General features: G+C 44.6%; 2 protein-coding genes across 5 annotated transcripts in view; both read right to left on the bottom strand.

Moving 5' to 3' along the window:
• Positions 1-23,418, bottom strand: part of LOC115078512 (cathepsin K-like) — a 27,907-nt gene extending 4,489 nt beyond the window's left edge. Inside the window, exons 1-4 of one of the 4 annotated variants that reach the window (XM_029581443.1) lie at positions 5,859-6,149; positions 5,457-5,549; positions 4,827-4,953; positions 4,317-4,439 (exon numbers count right to left, since the gene is read on the bottom strand). In XM_029581443.1, coding sequence (XP_029437303.1) covers positions 4,317-4,439; positions 4,827-4,952 — 249 coding nt within the window. In that variant the 5' untranslated portion in view covers position 4,953; positions 5,457-5,549; positions 5,859-6,149. Of the gene's footprint in view, positions 1-4,316; positions 4,440-4,826; positions 4,960-5,456; positions 5,550-5,858; positions 6,150-23,271 lie in introns of those variants that run through there. The other 3 variants (XM_029581444.1, XM_029581442.1, XM_029581441.1) reach the window with 3 other exon arrangements.
• On the bottom strand, positions 7,926-23,761 carry LOC115078514 (cathepsin K-like). The gene is made up of 5 exons (XM_029581445.1): positions 23,439-23,761; positions 19,412-19,529; positions 19,099-19,221; positions 17,464-17,576; positions 7,926-9,056 (listed from the first exon to the last, which is right to left on the bottom strand). The coding sequence occupies exons 1-4, from the start codon at positions 23,459-23,461 to the stop codon at positions 17,514-17,516; spliced, it is 327 nt and encodes a 108-aa protein (XP_029437305.1). The 5' UTR covers positions 23,462-23,761; the 3' UTR covers positions 7,926-9,056; positions 17,464-17,513.

The raw sequence follows: 23,761 nt of genomic DNA, 5'->3' as shown, positions 1-23,761 counted from the left end.
GGCTGTCAAACATGGTGGAAGGAGGACAACCAATGGGACAGTGCTATACTGGGATACAAATTATATCGCAATGACAGAGAGGAGCACCCGGGAGGCGGTGTGGTGCTTTATGTCCGGGATGGCATAGAGTCCAACAGGATAAACATCCTGCATGAGACTAAATGCACAATTTAATCTTTATGGGTAGAAATCCCTTGTATGTCGGGGAAGACTATAGTGATAGGAGTATACTACCGTCCACGTGGTCAAGATGGTGAGACTGATAGTGAAATGCTAAGAGAAATTAGGGAAGCTAACCAAATTGGTAGTGCAGTAATAATGGGAGACTTCAATTACCCCAGTACTGACTAGGTAAATGTATCATCGGTACATGCTAGAGATATAAAGTTCCTGGATGGAATGAATGACATTTTTATTTATTTTATTTATTTAAAGACTTTTATATACCGACTTTCTTGATACAAATCAAATCAACTCGGTTTACATCGAACAAGTAGAAACTATAACCAACCAAAAAATAGAGACAGTTTGAAGGAGTATAAAGTTACATTATAACAAGGATGTGTTAACTTGGAGTAGGAAATGAGAAGGGGTACAAAGAAAGAGTATAATATACATTGGAGTATATGAGGGAGGCAAGGGGCAGTCCTCAAGGTAATTTGTAAACGTCCTCATAATAATTTATTTAATTTATGGAGCAATAGGTCCAGGAACCGACAAGAAAGGGAGCAATTTTAGATCTAATTCTCAGTGAAGGACAGGATTTAGTGAAAGAAGTAACCGTAGTGGGGCCGCTTGGCAATAGTGATCATAATATGATCAAATTTGAATTAATGACTGGAAGGGGGACAGTAAGCAAATCCATGGCGCTCATGCTAAACTTTCAAAAGGGAAACTTTGATAAAATGAGAAAAATTGTAAGAAAAAAACTGAAAGGATCAGCTACAAAGGTAAAAAGTGTGCAAGAGGCGTGGTCATTGTTAAAAAAATACCATTCTAGAAGCACAGTCCAGATGTATTCCACACATTAAAAAAGGTGGAAAGAAGGCAAAATGATTACCGGCATGGTTAAAAGGGGAGGTGAAAGAAGCTATTTTAGCCAAAAGATCTTCATTCAAAAATTGGAAGAAGGATTCAGCAGAAGAAAATAGGATAATGCATAAGCGTTTGCAAGTTAAATGTAAGACATTGATAAGACAGGCTAAGAGAGGATTTGAAAAGAAGTTGGCCATAGAGACTCACAATAAAAACTTTTTAAAATATATCCGAAGCAGAAAGCCTGTGAGGGAGTCAGTTGGAAGAAGATAAGGCCATCGAGGAAAGATTAAATGATTTCTTTGCTTCGGTGTTTACTAAAGAGTATGTTGGGGAGATACCCGTTCCGGAGAAGGTTTTCATGGATAATGATTCAGATGGACTGAACAAAATCACGGTGTACCTAGAAGATGTGGTAGGCCTGATTGATAAACTGAAGAGTAGTAAATCACCTGGACCGGATGGTATACACCCCAGGGTTTTAAAGGAACTAAAAAATGAAATTTCAGACCTATTAGTTAAAATTTGTAACTTATCATTAAAATCATCCATTGTACCTGAAGACTGGAGGATAGCAAGTGTAACCCCAATATTTAAAAAGGGCTCCAGGGGCGATCCGGGAAACTACAGACCGGTTAGCCTGACTTCAGTGCCAGGAAAAATAGTGGAAAGTGTTCTAAGCATCAAAATCACAGAACATATAGAAAGACATGGTTTAATGGAACAAAGTCAGCATGGCTTTACCCAAGGCAAGTCTTGCCTCACAATTCTGCTTCACCTTTTTGAAGGAGTTAATAAACATGTGGATAAAGGTGAACCGGTAGATGTAGTGTACTTGGATTTTCAGAAGGCGTTTGATAAAGTTCCTCATGAGAGGCTTCTAAGAAAAGTAAAAAAAGTCATGGGATAGGTGGCGATGTCCTTTCGTGGATTACCTACCTCTGTACATATGTTCCTGATTTATGGTTCCTGATTTATGGTTCACAGTTACATTTAATTGAGTTTATGAAAGTTCTCTTTAATAGTTTTCCTGTATACTTGTCTTAATGTATTCTGCCTTGAGGCGACTGTTTTAATGTATTTCCGCCCTGGAGGCGACTGTTCAGTTCCTTGTAAACCGGTGCGATATGTATTCTTTACAGGAACATCGGTATATAAAAATTATAAATAAATAAATAAATAAATAAATAAATAACAAACTGGCTAAAAGACAGGAAACAGAGTAGGATTAAATGAACAATTTTCTCAGTGGAAGGAAGTGGACAGTGGAGTGCCTTAGGGATCTGTATTGGGACCCTTACTTTTCAATATATTTATAAATGATCTGGAAAGAAATACGACGAGTGAGGTAATCAAATTTGCAGATGATACAAAATTGTTCAGAGAAGTTAAATCACATGCAGATTGTGATAAATTGCAGGAAGACCTTGTGAGACTGGAAATTTGGGCATCGAAATGGCAGATGAAATTTAATGTGGATAAGTGCAAGGTGATGCATATAGGGAAAAATAGCTCATGCTATAGTTACACAATGTTAGGTTCCATATTAGGTGCTACTACCCAAGAAAGAGATCTAGGCGCCATAGTGGATAACACATTGAAATCGTCGGTTCAGTGTGCTGCGGAAGTCAAAAAAGCAACAGAATGTTGGGAATTATTAGGAAGCGAATGGTAAATAAAACGGAAAATGTCATAATGTCTCTGTATCGCTCCATGGTGAGACCCCCACCTTGAATACTGTGTACAATTCTGGTCGCCGCATCTCAAAAAAGATATAACTGCGATGGAGAAGGTACAGAGAAGGGCGACCAAAATGATAAAGGGACTGGAACAACTCCCCTATGAGGAAAGACTAAAGAGGTTAGAACTTTTCAGCTTGGAGAAGAGATGGCTGAGGGGGGATATGATAGAGGTGTTTAAAATCATGAGAGGTCTAGAATGGGTAGATGTGAATCGGTTATTTAATCTTTCAGATAATAGAAAGACTAGGGGGCACTCCATGAAGTTAGCATGTGGCACATTTAAAACTAATCGGAGAAACTTCTTCACTCAACGCACAATTAAATTCTGGAATTTGTTGCCAGAAGACGTGATTAGTTTAGTTAGTTTAGCTGTGTTTAAAAAAGGATTGGATACGTTCTTGGAGGAGAAGTCCATTACCTGCTATTAATCAAGTTGACTTAGAAAATAGCCACTGCTATTACTAGCAAAGGTAACATGGAATAGACTTAGTTTTTGGGTACTTGTCAGGTTCTTATGGCCTGGATTGTTCACTGTTGGAGACAGGATGCTGGGCTTGATGCACCCTTGGTCTGACTCAGTATAGCATGTTCTTATGGGAGACAGATGTTGGTAACATATCAGTATGGGGCGCAGCAGGATTCAGAACGAGTGCATAACCATGCTGTTTGGTAAGGCCTAGTCCTAGTTCAAATGAATGTTAAAAACTCAGTTATTTAAGAAGCTACTACAGAAATCTCTTTGTCTTCTGTTTGAAGGTTATGACCCAGTATTTTCCTTTCATTTTGTTTGTTTTAAATTGTGTATGTAATTTGTAAATTGCTTAGTTTTTGTAAGCTATTGATAAATAAATAAAATAGTAAGAGGATGGAAGAACCAGGTAACAAATGTTGCATAAGACATGACACAGAAAAGCCGTTACTGTAAAAGAAATTGTCATCCCGTGGGGATGGAAGTAACTGCAGAAAGTGCAAATTATTAGAATTTTCTGATACTGTCAGCACAAGTCTAGGGGAAGTGTTATCCGGCACTTGGAAGTCAAGACGAGGGCCAAGGGCTTGGCTTTCAATCACGCAATCTGGGTTTGCTTTCTGAGTTTCAGGAGACAGGAACATCGGTAGAGGATATGTCAGGTCTAAACCTTGGAGCCAGTGGCTCAGAGGAAGGTCCTCCTGGGTTGACCAGGGCTGGGGATGTTTGGAGGGCAGCGTTCCCCCACACCGAGGGGGGAGAGTTATAGTCATTGCACAAAGGCGACACCTTAACAATTGGATTTAGAGCCCGGTGAGTGCAAGGATCTAGAAAACAGCCTGGTGCATGGGCCCCTGGCCGATGACTGTTGCTGGAACGATGGGGCTGCAATAAGTTACGAGGGGACATGAAAAAGGGGGGAAAACACGCCTGCGGGAATTGTGATCCCAGGCTTGGTTCTGATTGAGCTGGAAACCCACAGAAAATAATCTCAACATCATGTCGAAGAATTTACCGTTACTCGCACTAAACTGGAGAGTTACAAACCAGGGGGAGCCCGAGTTGCTTACCATGTCCGCAAATTGATTCATGGCCATCGTGTAGCTGTGCTTCCCCTCAGCGTGCTCCTGGTTGTGGGTGTTGACCTCCTGCAGCCTCTTCTCCCAGTTCAGTCGCCGCGTCAGCTCTTCGTCCTGGAGACAAGGGAAGAATAAACGTCTGACTTGCAAGGGTCTTAAATACTGCAATAGCCCCACAGGAATGGCCCTCTGTCACGAGTGACCCTGCCCCGTCAATACTGGCTGGAACGTTTCCTACTAGTTTGGATTATCTGGGTTTGTCAAATTGTTATTCATGTGTTAATCTCATTTGCTTGTTCCATCCCTTGCTGTTATACTGTTATTTGGTGGATATTTCAGATATTAATCTCATGTTGCTGTTATATTGCTCCTAGGTGGATAATCTCATATGTTAATCTCATGTTGTTGTTATATCGTTACTCAGGGGATACTCTTTAATCTCATGTTGCTATTATATTTTTACTAAATGGATTGTGTTAATCTCATGTTGCTGTTTCATACCTCACTCTCATATTGTTTGTTGTAGGTTGTCTTCCACTCTTCCCACTGTGAGTCCAGGCTCGCATCTGGGAGTAAGCCTGCTAGAACGACAGGCAGCAACAGGACTAGAACACTGAACCTCCACATCCTGGGCATGGAAGGAAAAATACAGGAATAATACTCCCTACGTACAGAACTCCATCAGCAGTTCCTTCTCCAATGAGCTTACTATCGGGCCGATACAGTAAAGTCCGCGGGAGAGCGGACGAACGCTGACAGCCACGGGCTCGGAAACCGGACGCCGGCAAAATTGAGCGTCCGGTTTTTTGTTTTTTTACTTTTCGGGACCTCCGACTTAATATCGCTATGATATTAAGTCGGAGGGTGCACAGAAAAGCAGTTTTTGCTGCTTTTCTGTGCACTTTCTTGGTGCCGGAAGAAATTAGCGTCAACCTTTGGGTCGGCGCTAATTTCTGAAAGAATAATCGACATTATAATCCAGTTTACATGTGGCTTTCTGAAGGCTAAGCTCATACCCAACACACATTACAAAAGACCTAATACCAGTTCCAAGGGGCTTTGTTACTTTTCTGCAGGGTTTTACAGCACCCTGTACAAGTATAATATACAAGTTGTAAGTGACATTTTTACCTCAAAAGATGTTTATTTTGGAGATATTTTGGCTCAGTTCTGTCGGGTTTCAGACTTAACTTGGCGTGCGTTTGGGAGCAGTTGACACATGTGCTGCAGGGGAAGTGCACGAGTGCGTCAGTTACCCCATGGACTGGTTTAGAAAAAAAATCCCCCAGGCCGATACTTTCCTGCAAGCTGCCCCTGCCTGAAGCTCTGCCTGGGGGAGGGGGTGTTCATCCCCACTTAGACTCAGGTTGGTAACAGAAAAACAACAAGTACAATATTCAAGAAGACGTAAAGATCATTCCTAGCATCTGCATATTCCCAGAAACCGTGTATGCCCAGGCCTGATCCAACCGTTGAGAACAAGTAACATCACCGTTTTTCCAGCTCCTCTGAAAGATAAAGGCGCTCCGGTACCTCTCACGCAGGGCAGAGGGCTTCTGGCTTCTTGCTGGAGATCCCTTCCGAGTCCCAGGACTGAGGGCGGCTCTGGTCTATTAAGTCTTTTATGCCATCTGATGGAGGGAGGTCCTCCAGCGAGCGTGAGCCAGAAATCTGAGCTGGTGAACACAAGGGGACTTGCTCGGGGCTGGGCTGCAACTGCATGTGATTTCCCGACAAGGAAGAAAACTTGGCTTAGTCAACAGCAATCTCAGCAGCTGCCTGAAAGAGACCCAGACCCCTTCAGTGCCTCTCCCCAGTCAGCAAGGGGCACACAGACAATCTCAACCCCGCCCCTCCTAAACCAAGAACAAACTGTCTCTTCCACGTCATTGCGTATTTAATAAATACAAATCATTAGGCATCCTACGTTGGCAAATTATGTTAACCGCAGCCCCCTTTTCAAGATCTCTGCCATGGTCTCAGTTCCTAGTTTCTTGTGGGAGCTCGTGGATAGGTTCCCTGGCAGAAGCAGGGTCACTTTTACCTAGGGGCAGCTGCCCGGGCCTTGCATGCCAGGAGGCCCATTGCGTAAGCACACAGAGCTCTGCCCCTATGAGCGTTCTGGCCAATTTCGGGCAGCAGAGAACAGACATCTGCTTTCTGCTCCAGTTCCCTCCTTGTCAGTATGCGGGAAAGGGGCAGGGATGAGCCTGAAGCAGGCAGCACCCGGAGCAGCATAAGGAAAAGCCGCTCTGCTCCCTAATTCAGCCCCCTCCCCTCCTGTCTTCAGGGGAAGGGTGAGGTTGGCATAGACTATCAAGCAAAGACTTGCTCATTTTTTTTGTCTGCATAATTCTGTTTCTAATTTATGGTTCGTTATTCAGTATTCTGCGTCTGCGACCAAAGTTATTCTGGTAGTACGTCATTTCGGTGCAGGGCTCTGTAGCACGTGGTATCCTGGTTTGTTATGTTTTCCCAACAGAAGTTGTATTAATGTTCTAGGGCCTGGTGAATATTTGCAGCATTGCCTTTTCATATCAGAGGTTCTGAGCTTTTTTTTTTTTTTTTTGCAGGGTTTTTTGTTCAAACTCCCTCCATTACGAGACACTTGCTAAAGTATTACTCTTATTGTGACGCCCAAATTTGACATTTTTTTTCCCGCTGTGTGTAGTAAAGGGGAAACCTGCTGATGCACCTTGCCAGCCGTTTCTGAGATGCATTATGAATTTCCTTTTAATATAGAAATATATTCATTTCTTGATTTTTTTTTTTTTTTGTGAAACAATTACTCACGACCCATTCAGACTCCGCGTCAGTGTTTTTTGAGGTGTTGCTACAAACTATGCAGGTAGTTTTGCATATTCAAAAGTACACGTCTGTTTATTTGTCCCAAAAACAAAAAAAAAAGCACACACATAAAAAGCAGGAGCATATTTGTGCAGGTACTCCCTGGTGAGGCAATAATCAAAGCAGAATTATCTATGCAATCTGACTTTGATTACTGGAGCAAACCTTGTGGGTAAAATCTGTGGTGTTTGCCAAACTATGGCTAGTTTAATTATCTACCCCATATGTATAGGAAGCAAAGTTGAATAGGTAAATGTAATACTAATTATTTCTTTCTACAGATTTTTTCTGGGAGGGTCATAATGATTTGAGTTTAATAATCTAAATCTGAGGGGGTGCTCTATGGATCTGAAAGTTAATGGGAGGGCAGTCGGGGGAAGGCTACAGATTCAGGTCGGTGCCTGATAACCTTGCACTGGCCCTGCCCCTGGCACAAGGCCCTTAACCCTGCTCATGCCAGTCTGCACAGGCTGGAAGGAGGAAGATGGCACGCAGGGCACGGGCATCAGCCCAGGTTCCTGTCCAGGAGCCACTGAAAAGTTTTCAAAATCTGGGCCAATAAAGGGCCGACTTCTGGTTAATCCATTTTGGGAAATCAAGCAAGATTCTGACCGGAGGCACATGGAAGGTTTTTGCCTGGCTACAACTAAAGCATGGTGTACTTTCGCTAGGGGAAAGGATAATTTACAGGGTCCAGTGATCAGCACAAACAGTGAATTTTCTTTGAACGCCAAATGATTTAGAGACCCACGGTTTCATCTTTGCAGCTTTTTGTGATTTATTGAATAGATGGAAAGCAGAGGTGATATATAAACCTTAGAGTCAAGCTGTTCACACGGAGGGCTGGTTCCTTGGCTGAGAAGCATTTTACACATGGAAAATCAGCTATCTAAAAAAAAAAAAAAAAAGGTCCTACGCTGAACACGTCTACAATCACACGAGCAGTCCCACAGCGCCGGTCCTCTGAGCTGGCATTCCTGGGAGTCCAGTTAGGGTGGGGGGAATAATAACAAAAACCCATGTGTGCTTTATTTTGAAAAGTCCGCATATCATTTTAGTAGGAAAAAAATAATATTCGGTGTCTGCGGGTACTTTCCCCCTTGGCTGATTTTCAAAGGGGGAAGTATGAATGTACATTCACTGTCAAAAGTGATGCAAAGGTCAGGGGTTAACCAATACCCGGGGACTTTGCATGCATTGAGGGCAGGTTGAAAGAGAAACATTCCCCCTTTCAGGTTCCATCTGCATGAAAACTATTATTTTCTGTAAAGGTTAAGGAAACGCCCCAAACCCCTACACATTCTTGAGATAAAGTAGGACGGTTGCCGTGTTAGTCCACTTGAATGTGAAAAATAAAGTTTACACACACAAAAATCAAGAATTTTTTTAACCCATTGTGAACCATGGAACTGTTACTTTCGGATCACCCATCAGCCCCCACCTCTCCCTCCCCACGTCAGACAGTCACTGGAAAGCTGTTTATGAGCCACTGGCATTTTCTGGGAAACTCTTTTGCTCATGGAAATTCTGACCCCAAGATGAGAGTAATTGCTCCCGAAAGCCACCCAAGAAATGGATGAAGTTACTCCAATGAAAAGATTATCGCCTCATGTAAGGAGGGGTGGTTGTGTTTAGTTTTCATTTGTTAACCTTTATGCCCATGCATTTGTCAGCGAGAAGCCTTCAAAGCTGCGCTAGCTCCAGCGGCGAGATGTGCTAAATGCAAAGCTGGGTTTGGGGCCGTGCAGCAATAGTTTTGGGGGCACGCTGGCCGGCTGAGAGATTTCTGGGAGAAGATGCCGCACCATCTCCACTCTCTTGCTGCTCTGCCTTTCCCGGGCCCGGCTGAGACGATGCTTTTCCATAATTTGTCCGTGCTTCCTCCTGGCAACAGATAATCAAAAATATTGTTAGTGACAAAAGCTCGTTTATTGGCCAAAAAAAAAAGCGTAATACATTACAGGAGGACCTTGCAAGACTGGAAGATTGGGCATCCAAATGGCAGATGAAATTTAATGTGGACAAGTGCAAGGTGTTGCATATAGGGAAAAATAACCCTTGCTGTAGTTACACGATGTTAGGTTCCATATTAGGAGCTACCACCCAGGAAAAAGATCTAAGCATCATAGTGGATAATACTTTAAAATCGTCGGCTCAGTGTGCTGCAGCAGTCAAAAAAGCAAACAGAATGTTAGGAATTATTAGGAAGGGAATGGTTAATAAAACAGAAAATGTCATAATGCCTCTGTATCGCTTCATGGTGAGACCGCACCTTGAATACTGTGTACAATTCTGGTCGCCGCATCTCAAAAAAAGATATAGTTGTGATGGAGAAGGTACAGAGAAGGGCAACCAAAATGATAAAGGAGATGGAACAGCTCCCCTATGAGGAAAGGCTGAAGAGGTTAGGGCTATTCAGCTTGGAGAAGAGATGGCTGAGTGGGGATATGATAGAGGTCTTTAAAATCATGAGAGGTCTTGAACAAGTAGATGTGAATGGTTATTTACATTTTTGAATAATAGAAGGACTAGGGGGCATTCCATGAAGTTAGCATGTAGCACATTTAAAACTAAGCGGAGTGAGACTCCTCAGCTTCGCTGAATTACAAACTCGTTACCAGCTACCCACTGGAGACTGCTTTGGTTATCTACAAATTCGGCATTTTTTGCTTCATCAACAGGGAATCCACCCAGAATTTTTTCATCACCACAATGCAGTGCGATCCTTCTTACTGGGTGAAGATGGCAAACGAAGTTCCTGTGCTCAGTTCTATGCTGCTCTAGTAGGCCTCAACCCGCGGCCAGCTCTGGACTCAGTAGCTAACAGATGGAACCGGACATTTTCTTTAACAATTGATCAGCTAACCTTAAAAAACTGTTTCAAAAGAATACCTGGCTCTGTTGAAAATGTCTTATTGAGGGACAAGACTTATAAATTCTATCATCAGGCCTTCTATTCCCAAAAGCAGGCATTCTACATGGGCATCACCCACAACAAGAATTGTGATAAACGTGGACATCAGAACCCGGACTTTTGTCATGGTTTTTGGGTGTGTCCCCATTTGCAACTCTTTTGGGGCCATTTACAACACTTGATTCAGGGATTATGGGGATGTGTCCTACCGCTGGACCCGACTATTTGGTTGTTAGGCGTGATTCCTGAGCAGATCATGACTCCCACTGCCGAGCAATTGTTATTTTTTGCCAAGGTTTGTTTACTAGCCAGAGAAGCCATTCTGGCCCAATGGACAGCTTCCACACCTTCATACCATCTGCTCTGGCAGGGGAAGTTTCACAAACTACTCCACTGGGAGCTGCTAACAGCGAAGCAAAAATCGACCGTGCAATATGCTAAGGTATGGAGAATCTGGGAGCAATATGTGAATCAACTCCCTCTTGCAGAGAGGAACTTGCTTACTTTATAATGCCTCTTATCCAAATTGCTCTATATTCAGCTGCATCCCACAATGACACTATGCTAAGTAACTTGAGTATACCAGATGGTACTGATGCTCACTGGGAGGGAAGGGAAGGGTGGGTTTTCTTTCTGGTCTCTGGGAAAATAAATAAAAAATTACAGTTAACAGTTGAGACGTTAGAGATCTCTGGAGCTCAGCCAGGGTTTCACTATGTTGGACACTTGCTGCCGACTGACAGCATTTTCTCTGGATTGAGCTATGTTTTTCTTTAAAATGTATATTGCTCATAGCATTTGTTTTAGTTACCGTGTGTACTGTTACTAGCGATTGTCTGAAGCGAACTGTTGTAAACCAACTGTTACTGAATAAAAATTATGATTCAAAAAAACTAATCGGAGAAAGTTCTTTTTCACTCAACACCCAATAAAGCTCTGGAATTTGTTGCCAGAGGACGTGGTTAGTGCAGTTAGTATAGCTGTGTTTAAAAAAGGATTGGATAAGTTCTTGGAGGAGAAGTCCATTACCTGCTATTAAGTTCACTTAAAGAATAGCCACTGCCATTAGCAATGGTTACATGGAATAGACTTAGTTTTTGGCTACGGGCCAGATTCTTGTGGCCTGGATTGGCCACTGTTGGAAACAGGATGCTGGACTTGATGGACCCTTGGTCTGACCCAGCATGGCAACTTCTTATGTTCTTATCTCTGGTGCTGGAGAGCTTCCCTCTTTTGGGCACGGGAGGATTTCTCGACATAATCTGATGGACATGGGGGAAAAAAAAAAACTTCAGCTGGAGCGATGAAGTCCAGCAGAGGCCCAGAAGCAGGCGATTAACAGTTAATTGAGATGAAAAAGGTTAGGCCCTTTCTTTGCTGTGCTACAGCCAGATTTACATTTATAGATGGCTCTGCCGTCTGCTGCAGTAAGAAAACGCTTTCAAGGGGAGAAAATGGAAAATGTAGTTGGGATATTGTTTGTGTTGGGGGCATGCCCCGTCAAAGGAAACTTCACCTAGGGTGCCGTTTGTTTTGGTCGATCCCGTTAATAAAAAAAGATTTCAGTATAAATGCAGAACACAGGTGGAATGGCTGCACCTATCTTTAAGAAAAAATAGATACAGCAGCTGTTATTTCCAGGTTAAAATGAATGGAGTCACCCAGCTCTGAGGGATCGGACTCAAAAATTTAAAAAAATGCTGAAAGACTGCGTAGAAGCTTCCACCTGCTAATACATTTGAGGAAGTTCATGGAGGGGAGCCTGCTTTAGAACAAAATTTAGCCAGGCTAACGGTAGCACCTACACCTGGGAGAGAGACACAGCCATGCTGGAAGCAGAACGACCGCTGGGTCCTGTTAAAAATCAGGTCATTCGGGATTTTGGCTTCAGCACCAGGCACATAGATTAGGTAGCGTGGTACTTGACTTGTTCCCATGGTATTGCACAATCCTTCTGAATGCAGGAGCGTCCTTAAATAAATTCTTGAGGGCCTTGCCCATCAAGCTATGTTGCTTCGCGAAATGTCAGAGCAGTAGAAGGATCCATTACTAGTTAAATCCCTGCCTAAATGGGCCGATACAGAAAAAAAGTGCGGGACAGCCGGCGAGCGCCCACTCTAGCGCTGCGCGCACAGGCCACTCTCCTGTGCGCGTGATTTAGTATCGGCCTGCATGCAAATGGGGGCCCATGGTAAAAAGAGGCGCTAGGGACACTAGCGCGTCCCTAGCGCCTCTTTTTTTTGACAGGATCGGCGGCTGTCAGCGGGTTTGACAGCCGACGCTCAAATTTTACCGGCGTCGGTTCTCGAACCCGCTGACAGCCACGGGTTTGGAAAACGGACGCTGGCTAAATTGAGCATCCATCTTATTTTTTTTTATTTTTTTTTACTTTTGGGGCCTCCGACTTAATATCCCTATGATATTAAGTCAGAGGGTGTACAGAAAAGCAGATTTGTCTGCTTCTCTGTACACGTCCCAGGGGCCAGCAGAAATTAACGCCAGCTGTGGCAGGCGTTAATTTCTGAAAGTAAAATGTGCGGCTTGGCTGCACATTTTACTTTCTGAATCGCGCGGGAATACCTAATAGCGCCCGCAACATGCATTTGCATGTTGTGGGCGCTATTAGTTTCGGGGGGGTTTGGCCGCGCGTTTTCGATGCGCTATTACCCCTTACTGAATAAGGGGTAAAAATAGTGCGTCGAAAATGCGCGGCCAAACCCGGGCTAACAATACTGTACTGTATCGGCCTGTAAGTGTGGCTCTCCTAGAAACCACAGATCCATATCTCGCAGTGTTCAGAGATTTAGTGGTCTCAGATTTAAATGAAAATGAGTACAATCATTTTAATTTACGTTTGGATGAGAGACAAGCTTTAATACAACTATGTAAGGGTACAAAGGTAACGCATGAGTTCCTGCAAATTTTGTTTAAATGTAAACCGATGTGATATGTAAAATCGAACACCGGTATATAAAAGTAAATAAATAAATACATTAAATAAATGCTCATGAAACCCTCAGCTAAAGGGGGAGGCGATGAAGTTATACCCAGATCGTGTTTTATATTTCTGAAAAGCAACATCTCAATCGGCAGAGTCAATATTATGTCGTTAGAGTCAGATCTGACAAATTATTTACAATCAAATACTGAGGCTAATGTTTCCTGTGCATCAAAACAAAGGTTCCCACTGTAGTCAAACAATAGTTTGGTTTTGGAATCTTTATCAAGTATAGGAGGTTTCTTTTTCCTAACAGTCAGCAGTAGCCATGACATCTTCTTACATGCAGGACACTTCTCATATACTACTACCGCTTAACATTTCTATAGCATCACATGACATTCGCAGTGCTGTACAAACAGAGGAAGAAAAAAAAAAGAGACAGTCCCTGCTCAATAGAGCTTACACTCTAATAAGACAAAAATACAGGACCAGGGACTTGGGAAATTCATAAAGCAAGACGATGGTTAAAAAAAATAAAGCTAGAAGAAAGTTAGTTAAAAGCAGACAGATCAGCAGGCCTAAGATTTAAAAACATCTTCAAAAAGGAGGCTCTTTAGATTGGATTTAAACATGGGAAGAGAGGGAGCATGGCACACCAGTTCAGGAAGACACGGGCGCAGACAGGTGGGAAGCATGGCATCAGGACTTGGTGGTAGAAGAGAAGGGCACAGACAGGAGTGACTTATTCACAAGGAGGGAGAGATAAGAGAGGAGAGGTAGTGAGGTGCTGCAGAGAGAAGGCATTTGTAGGGGAGAAAGAGGAGCGGATAGGGAGCCAATGCAGTGACTTCAGAAGAGGGATTACTTGGGCATAGAGACTTTGGTGAAAGATAAGTGGCGCAGCTGAATTTAGGACGGATTGCAGTGGAGAGAGATGACTCACTGGGAGACCCGTGAGGGGTCTCCCAGTGAGTCATCTCTGGGATGGGGCAGTGAGGGGGCAGTGCGTTCAGAAAGGAAGGGACAGATTTTGGCAATGTTATAAAGAAAGAAATGCACGTTTTAGCAGTGTTTTGGATATGTGTAGAGAAGGAGAGAGACAGAGAGAGAGAGGAGTTTGTGCCCCTAACCTAGGAGTCATCAACAGAAAGCAGGAAGAGGGGAGGTGGCTTGGGGGAAAGATAAGGAGCTCCATCTTGGCCATGCTGAGTTTAAGGTGGCGGCGGGACATCCCGGCAGCAATGCCAGACAAGCAGGCTGAGATCCGGGACTTGGATTTCTTGTGTAGAAAGGTAGATCTGGGGAGTCACCAGCATAAAAAATGGTATTGAAAGCCATGAGAGGAAAATCAGAGCACCAAGGGAATTAGTATATAGTGAGGTGAGAAGAGAAGAGCATTATGGTTAAGAACATTAGCATTATGGTTAAGAATTTTTCAGTTAAATGTTTTACTGTATTCAAACTGTTTGATGTAAAGCTGGTTGCTAAATTGTTTCACTGTAAACCGAGGTGATGTAAACTATACGTACCTCGGTATATAAAAATCCATAAATAAATAAATAAATAAATAAATAAATAAGAGGGCCCAGGACGGAGCCCCGAGGCTCACCAAGAGAGGAGGAACCAGCAGGGGAAACACAAAGTGCAATGGGAGAGGTAAGAAGAGAAACAATGTAGGACAGCGTCCCGAAATCCAAGCAAGGACAGACTTTCAAGGAGGAGGAGGTGATCGATAGTGTCAAGGAGGACAAGAACAGAGTAAAGACCTTTGACTTCAGCCATACCAGGTCACTGGAGACTTTGGCAAGGGCTGTTTCTGTAGAATGTGGAAATCAAGAATGGCTTGAGATGTAAGAAAAATCAAGACGGCAGCGGTGAAAAAGGAGACTGGAGGCAGAAGGGAGATGGGACGATAGTGGCATTTTATCTTCCTTTTTCGTACTCCAATATCCCACAGCAAGAGGCTACCATCCCCCTTCCACAACCGCAGCAAATTCCTGCAGCATCCATAGCCGACAGTAAGGCAGATTGTTCTCACTAAGAAGGATGTGGGTGTAATTTTTATCAACAGGTTCATGGAATTGTTACGAGGACACCTCCGGCCCCTAATGTGGTCACTCTGCTTTGCAATTTGAAGGAAAAATGTAATTATATACTTTAGTCTGGTTTTCCAACATTAGTATGTGGTATAGGGTACAACAACATTTTTTATACGGGCGTCTGCTGGGAAGGATCTTCAACTGTTTCTCAGTTGGATAAATTCAGTGGCCGGTAACTTAAAATTCAGCATGCAATCTTATTCAGAGAAACTCCCCTATCTGGATGCATTGATTAGAAGAGTGGGGACAGCCATTTGTAATTCATCATACAGGAACTCGGTCAAATATAACTATTTACTTATGTTCCAGTTTCCAGCTCAGTAGCTCTGGGAATGGTAACACGGCCAGCAAGTCAGTTCTTTAGGCTGTGACGAGTATGCTCTGATCTACAAGCTGTTAAAATGCAATCGCACACTATGCCAGCAAGCTTTCAAGCGAGGTTCTCCCACCTCAGCACTACGACCAGTATATCGGAGGGCGAGATATTCGCATCAGGACAGCCTGCTGCTGTTAACAAGCGTGTGTGTGCGCTGTGTCTTTTCAAAAAATCACATGCAACTGCATTCTCCATCGGCCGCCACTGGCATATTTTATCTATACACATGATATTTACAGATGCACATTTGATATCTTTCTCACGCAGACATATTACATAACATTAATTAAAGCAGCATTACCCTTAGTACCATCCTCAAATGAAAGAGAAAAGGCAGGACATTTAGGGGCGGATTTTAAAAGGGTTACGCGCGTGTGTAGCTTTTAATATCTGCCGCTTAGTGTGTGGAACATGCGTATTTTGTCAACAGAAGGTATCAGATAGATCCTTCCCATGAATGCATATAACGTTATCTGCCCACATTGTACAGACTGCATGTCCAATCATGTAATCTGTGCAATACAATGCACCTGTCTTATCTCTGGTGCTCAGATGAAGTGAGCCATACAGATTAGACTTATCATGCATAAGAGCTGCCTCAATAGCAATCAATATGTTACAGGCTTGCATTGTCAGTCATTGCTTAAGATACCAATGGAGAAATTACTTACCTGCCAGCAGATGGAGACGGAGTCAGATTTCAAAGCCGATGTCTCCCTAGATACACCCCTGCAATGACCTCAGCCAAGCCAATGTGGACATGCTATTGAAAAACCCATGGTGAGGCAAGGCATGCCTCGAGGTCTGCTGATAGGACTGGGAGAGGGAGGGCTTACCGGCTGAGGTTCCGTCTGGACAGGGGCAAGTGAGGTAGCAGACTGCGCCTGTACGAAGGCTTGAAGGCCTTGAAAGAATTCCTTCAGCGCTTACCGATTGAGTACAGCGACAGTCTCCGGCTGTGGGGTGAAAGTGCTTTGGTCATCACTGCCGCGCTCAGCTTCCTGCACCCTCTGCCTTTCAGCTGCTTAAGCAGCAAAGTCCATGCCGGGAACCGGCTACCGGAACAAGGCACAACTCTGAGGGATCTCAGAAATCACCTCAGGAATTCTCATTGGGGGAGGGACCTTAAGGTATCACCGCTGGAGAGCGGGGCTCAATCTTTTCTCCAATTTAAAAGTAGAATTTCTTCTTCCAAAAGGTACAGCGATCCCCATAGGGAAAGCATGTCCACATCTGCTGGAGACAGAGAAATACTGAAGGGCTGAGGTCACTGCAGGGGTGTATCTAGGGCTTTGAAACCTGACTCAGTCTCGTAACTGCTGGCAGGGGAGCACAACCCATTGGTCCTGAGTCCATCTGGCTACATGCTAGAAAATACTAATTATAACGCTCGATATACTTGCCTCTAAATTTTAATTCTGAAAAAATATTGACTCTGCATTCAGAGTTCATATGAGGATGTGAACGGCCCATTTGCTTTTATTTTTTTAAGATGAGTCAATATTTTTTCATAATTCTGTTCCGTTTGAGAATGGATTTATAAATTACCAGAGTGCAGTTTTAATTATAATTTGAAATAAACAATTTATTTAGTTATTTGTGAGAGCAGAGTGAACAGGCAGATGAAAGAGATCAGAGGTGTGCATTCCTGATACCGTTTGGGACCCATTGCGTGGCGAGAGGCAGTGGATGTAAAATCAAATGAACACCATTTTTTTCCCTGATGCCGTGCTCTAAAAATAGTTTTTTTTAAATGTTTTGTTTTGTTTTTTTTAATTTAAATTCATTAATATTTTTATCCCTTGATTTATATTGCACATACAATATAAATATGACATTAAATTCAATTCAGATCTTGTCTTGAGCTATTCTTGTGGGTAGATGAAAGCTTCTGATGCATGCTGTAATCAGAAGACACTAACGTGTCCTAAGGCGCTGCGTGGGAACGGCGCGCACATTACCTGCGACGTAGCCCAGTCCAGTGGAGTCCAGCACGTGCTCTTCCCCACCGTCAGGCCTGGTGATGCTGGGGTGGGACCCTTGCACAACACTTATTCCTTAATTCATCAGGGGTCTAGGAAAGGGGGGGAGGAGACGAATGCTAGCGTCAGTAGCTGGCAGACAGGTGTTGGTTACATGACAGCATGGGCAGGCCCAGAGGCGCAGCTCTTGCAAGTGTCCTCAGGAAGAGGGTGAAAGAACCGGGTAACAAAGGGTGCCAGAAGACATGACAGAGAGAGAGAGAGAGAAAGAAGCTTTGATTGTAAATCAAACTGTCATCCTGTTTGGATCAAAGTGATTGCAGAAAAATACAAAATTATTATTTCCTGATATTGTCAGTTGTAAGGATACGGCAAGCGTTATCCAGGGTGCAGAAGTTACGAAGGAGCCAGAACACTATTCAAGGGCTCAGACAATCTGGGTTTACTGTCTGCGTCTCAGGTGACAGGAGAATTCAGTGTGGGAGCTATCAAAAGGCCAGCCGGCCCAGCGGCGGTGCTGGGCGCTGCCATGAGGTGGGACCCTGGCTTCAGTTCCCCGTGCGATGCTGGCCCCCAAAATGGTTCATCTTTCAGGTTTATCTGAACTGCTTGAGCTCTAGCAAGACAAAAATGACAGGGCCGTAGAGGGAAGGGATTGGATTTGTGCCTTTTAAACTTTGATGCTGGTCGGCAGCAGGGAGCCGAGCGATACAAAAGCTCGAGGTCTGCAGCGAGCGTGTGCCCGCCTCCTCCAATTTTTGCTCCCTGGTGCAGAAACCGGCAGAGGCAAAAGTTCCTTCCATGGAAGGAACAACAACAAAACTCCAGGCCTAGCTTCTTTTTTGTTTTTTTTGGAAGAGCCCCCAGAGAGAGGGGGGCTCTTCCAAAAGAGAAAGCCTGTCTATGGATGTCTCATCATTTACTAATGAACTGTGCTGGCTTAGGCCAGGACTACATTCCCTGAGCTGAGGGATCTGTTGTGCCGCTAAGAATATTTTGGTTTTTCCACAGTCAGCTTATATTTACCGAGGAAGCCTGCGGAAAAGGAACTTGCTGTTTTTGTATTTAATAAACTTTGGCATCATTGGAATCATTAATTCACATGGTGGTCTGAGCTTTTTCTCCAGGGCTCAAGTTCGCATGAAGCAGAAGCGTCCGGGGGAGGAATCTATTCATCTAGGATGGGACAGATTCCCTGTCCAGTCAAGATCACTCTCTCTGAGCCTGATCCACTTCACCATCTGTTTGGCCATTTTCAACAGAACCCTAGTGACCAGTGAAAGGTTTGGACTCCCAACAACTAGTTATATTTTAATTTATCCCTGTTGAGGTTGCACTCGGGTTGGCAGGAACTTGAGATGCAGCCCCCGGGAGCGAGGGGGAGGGAGTCTGTCACCATGCAACAGCACCACCTAGTGGATGACTTTAGAGCCCATGACTACAGCGGGCCCAGAAAAGAGCCCCAAGTGTGTGGCCCCCAGCCGAGGACAGTCGTTGGCACTGCCTGGGGACTAGACGATTTGGGAGGGGATAACACCACATCATGTCGAAGCGTTTACCGTTACTTGCTCTAAACTGGAGAGTTACAAACCAGGGGGAGCCCGAGTTGCTTACCATGTCCCCGAACTGATTCATGCCCATTGTGTAGCTGTGCTTCCCCTCAGCATGCTCCTGGTTATGGGTGTTGATCTCCTGCAGCCTCTTCTCCCAAATCAGTCTCCGCTTCTGCTCTTCCTCCTGGGTGCACGGAGAGAGAAGGGAAGAGAATGAATGCCCGCTCTGCGAGGGACCGAAATACCGCAATAGCCCCACAGGTGGTGAGCGACTCTGCCCTGCCGATACTGGCTGGAACAGTGTCCGGCGGTTCAGATGACCTTGTTACACGGTGGATGCTCCTTATGTTAGTCGCATATTGGCCGTCTCTCACCTTGTTCTTGTATTGTTTGTTGTGGGTTTTCTTCCACTGTTCCCACTCTGCGTCCAGGCTCGCATCTGGTAGGTCTGACATCACGGCAGGAAGCAGGAGAACACTGAATCGTCTCTTCCTGGGTGTGGAAAAGAAAGTGCAGGAATATTCCTGTGTGTGCAGCCCCTTCCCCCATGAGCTTACAGTGTAAGTAATAAACACAGTTTAATTAAATTAATGGTAATACAATTCTGCAGTAAACTGTTGCAAGAGATGAAATACTTGTCATACAGCAAGTAAGAAAACATTTGAGGGTGCAGAATTTTGAGGTGTTTGCTGGTTATTTATCTGAGTGTTTCTGAACATCTAGGAAAAAGCGCCTGTGCCCATAGGAAAAAAAACCACCATGAGATGGAGGACCAAGGAGAGAAGAAGCAGAGCTGTTGTGAGTATTCCCCACTACCGCTGGCTCTTCAGCTCCTGCTTAGCACCCCTTCTCAGAACCGCACCTTGCCTGAAATAAGCAGGACTCCCATCAGCCGTTCCAGAAGGCTCTCCTCATACCAAAACAAGCACAGACTGCAATCGCCCTGTTCTCTTCCTCAGGGATTGGGGCAAGGTTTCTAGATGCCCTGGGTGACCTCAAAATTTGGACACTCCTGCGACACGATTGTGGACCACCTCCTTCTCCTCTCATTGGACCTTCACTGCGGCTGGCACAGGCCTCACCACTACTAACACAGCTTCCTCAAATGTTCGCTGGGCAACGGCCAGCTGTCTGAACACTGCAAATCATCACATGGCCCTCTTTCTTTGAAAGCGCGCCCATGATGGGGAGAGGTTGGGGCAGAGGCACTCCCCTTAGCCTGATCTGTGGCTGACCACCACGCCAGCAAGGTACAGAAGAAGAGGGCAGCTGGGAGGAGCTAGGGAGCTGCTATTGAGGGATCAGGAAGGAGGGAACCTCGTTTTGTTTCAGTCCTCTTCTAGGTACTTGAAGGTCATTGTCGGACTCCATAGATAGTTTAAAAGATCAACCGATGGTTGGGATTATTATTGGGTAACAGCTGAGATATGATGACAGTTGTGTTTTGATAGAGCATTTATCGACTGTTACTTGTAAGGGCCCCGCCCAAAAGTTAATTGTTTGATGTAAACCGATACGATGTGCGAACGGTTATCGGTATAGAAGAGACTTTAAATAAATAAATAAAATAAATAAAAAAAAATTTCTGTAAGTATATATTTCTATGGTGTTAATTTTTATATGTTGCATTGTATTCAAAAAGTGATAAGGCTTTTATTGTGTTTGAAATGTTGTAATGGGAGAAATTACTTACCTAATAATTTCGTTTTCCTTAGTGTAGACAGATGGACTCAGGACCAATGGGTTTATGCTCTCCTGCCAGCAGATGGAAACAGAGTCAGATTTCAAAGCTGACGTCACCCCAGATACACTCCTGAAGTGACCTCAGCCCTTCAGTATTCACTTCAAAAGCCACTGTGGACATACTATCGGTTAAAATATGATTAAAAAAGGATAACCATAACTGTACTCAACCAATCCTAATCACTGAACCCCAGTAAGAATATAAATGCCCTGATCTAGGGACTGGATGACAGTTTACACGTAATCTCTTGGAAGTGATATCCACTGCATGGGTGAATCCTTCTTGGACAGCCACGGGCGGGATGCTGAGTCCATCTGTCTACACTAAGGAAAACAAAATTATCAGGTAAGTAATTTCTCCATTTCCTAGCATTTAGCCAGATTGACTCAGGACCAACAGGATGTACGAAATATAATCCCGACTGGGGCGGGAGGCTGCCCGCAGTCCGGTTAACACTGCTCTTGCAAAGGCTGCATCCTCTCAGGCACTGTACGTCCAGGCAATAGAACCTGGAGAAGGTGGGCAATGAGGGCCGAGTCGCCACTCGGCAGATATCGACAGGAGACAGCAGTCTAGCTTCCGCCCATGAGACTGCCCGAGCCCTGGTGGAATGAGCTTTAACCTGAGAAGGTAATGGCTTTCCTGCTTCCACACAGGCTCCCGTGACCACCTCCTTAATTCAGCGAGCTATGGTAGCCCATGAAGGGAGGACACTGCGTTCCTCGCATCAGGCTTCAAATACTCTCCAGATTCGCACATGCACTAGGAACATATAGAACTTCTGAGTGTGGCAATTACTGCCGCAGAATATCCTCGCTTCATCAGACGAACCCTCTCAAAGGCCAGACCGTAAGATAGAATAGGGTCATATCCTCGTGAAGGACCGGTCTCTGTGTGGTGGGAGGCACAGGGGGGTCTCCACCAGGAGTCTCCGCATGTCCGCATTCCACGGATGCTTGGGCCAATCTGGAGCTATTAGTAGGATCCTGTGGTGTTTGATTCTGCAAATGACTCTGCCCAGCAGGGACCACGGAGGGAGGGGAAGGCGCATAGCAACTTCTCTTCCGGCCAGGTCTGAACAAGAGCGTTGATCCCCAGGCTGTCGCTAAATAGCCATTCCATTTCAAGATGTTATAGAGACAAGATATGATAGAGGTCTGTATGATGAGGGGCCTATGAGTAAATAGGGAACAGTTATTGGCTACTTCTGCTCCGTGCAGTGTTTTGCTGCTTGCTCTTTATACGCGTCCTCTAGACCTGATGGATCCACAGTGTTTATCCCACGCCCCTTTGAAGTGCTTCACAGTTTTGGACTTCACCACTTCCTCCGGAAGGGCATTCCAGGCATCCACCACTCTCTCCGTGAAGAAATACTTCCTGACACTGGTTCTTAGTCTTCCTCCTTGGAGCCTCAGCTCATGACCTCTGGTTCTGCTGATTTTTGTCTGACGGAAAAGGTTTGTCGTTGTCTTTGGATCGTTAACGTTTTTCAAGTATCTGAAAGTCTGTATCATATCACCCCTGCTCCTCCTTTCCTCCAGGGTGTACATATTTATTCTGTGGGATCCTTCTGGGTTCTTGCGACTTGGATTGGCCATTGTCAGAAACAGTATGCTGGACTGACCCAGTATAGCACTTTTTATGATCTTAAGAGGCATGGAATAAACACAGAGGATCCCTAGAGGCAAGAGGATAGAAATGAAGCATTGGGGTAACCTTTTCTGTAAGGAAGTAACCTGCATGGAGCAGCAGTTACAAGCCTGAACACTTTGCTAGGCAAACTGGATGGACCACTTTAATCTTTAGCTCTCATTTATTAAAAAAGTTTCTATCCTGCCTCCCCAAATAAAAAATTAGGAACACACACACAGCAGTGTACAACCATAATATCCACTGTTATCTATGATTTTGACAAGTTTCTGGAAGAAGAGTCTACAAACAGCTATGAGCCAGGTGGACAGGGATAACCACTGCTTATGCCTGGGAGTGGGCAACAAGAAATAAATCTATTCTTTGGGATCTGCTGGATACTTCCTAGAGATCCAAACTGTACATTGTCTGAGACAGGATACTGGTCTCAAAGAACCCTTGGTCTGACCCAGCATGTCATTTCTCACTCATTAGGTACAGAAGACCCCAGTCAACAATTTTATCACATCACACAATTTTGAAAAGTAAAAAATATAACACACAGGTTTCCAACCTCCCAAACGTTACCAGAAAAATAGCTAATAATTCTTGGAAGCATGCAGCTTCCCTATTCCGGGCTAAGGTTACCTGAAGCCCTGCTCAGACTCAGGTCGGTAAGAGAACAAGCACAAGTACAGTATTCAGGAAAACGTAAAGATCATTCCTAGCGGCTGCAAATTCCCAGAAACTGTGTATGCCCAGTCCTGACCCAGCCCTCGAGAACGAGTAACATCATTTTATTTCATCACTGCAAGGGAAGGATCCGTCTCCTCCTTCTGAAAGATAAAGGCGCTCTGGTACCTCTCACGCAGGGCAGAGGGCTTCGGGCTTCTTGCTGGAGATCCCTTCCGAGTCCCAGGACTGAGGGCGGCTCTGGTTTAATAAATCTTTCCTGCCGCCTGTTAGAGGGAGGTCCTCCAGCGAGCGTGAGCCGGAAAATCTGAGCTGGTGAACACAAGGGGACTTACTCAGGGCTGGGCTGCAACTGCATGTGAGTTCCCGACAAGGAAGAAAACTTGGCTTAGTCAACAGCAATCTCAGCAGCTGCCTGAAAGAGACCCAGACCCCTTCAGTGCCTCTCCCCAGTCAGCAAGGGGCACACAGACTGCATCTAACAATCTCAGCCCCGCCCCTCCTAAACCAAGGGTAAACTCTATCTCCGCCACATCAATGCACTTTAAATAATTCCGATTATTCGGCGGCCGGTTTGAATTTTTTTGTTTTTAGGAAGCGGCAGCTCTGCTCTCGGATGCAGCCGATCACATGCGTTTCCGGGCCGCGTCGTATGATC

This window comes from Rhinatrema bivittatum, chromosome 16 (genome assembly GCF_901001135.1).
Source record: "Rhinatrema bivittatum chromosome 16, aRhiBiv1.1, whole genome shotgun sequence".
In the NCBI taxonomy this organism is placed as follows: Eukaryota; Metazoa; Chordata; class Amphibia; order Gymnophiona; family Rhinatrematidae; genus Rhinatrema; species Rhinatrema bivittatum.
Note: the sequence above shows the minus strand (reverse complement) of the source record. Positions and strands in the feature narration are given on the sequence as shown.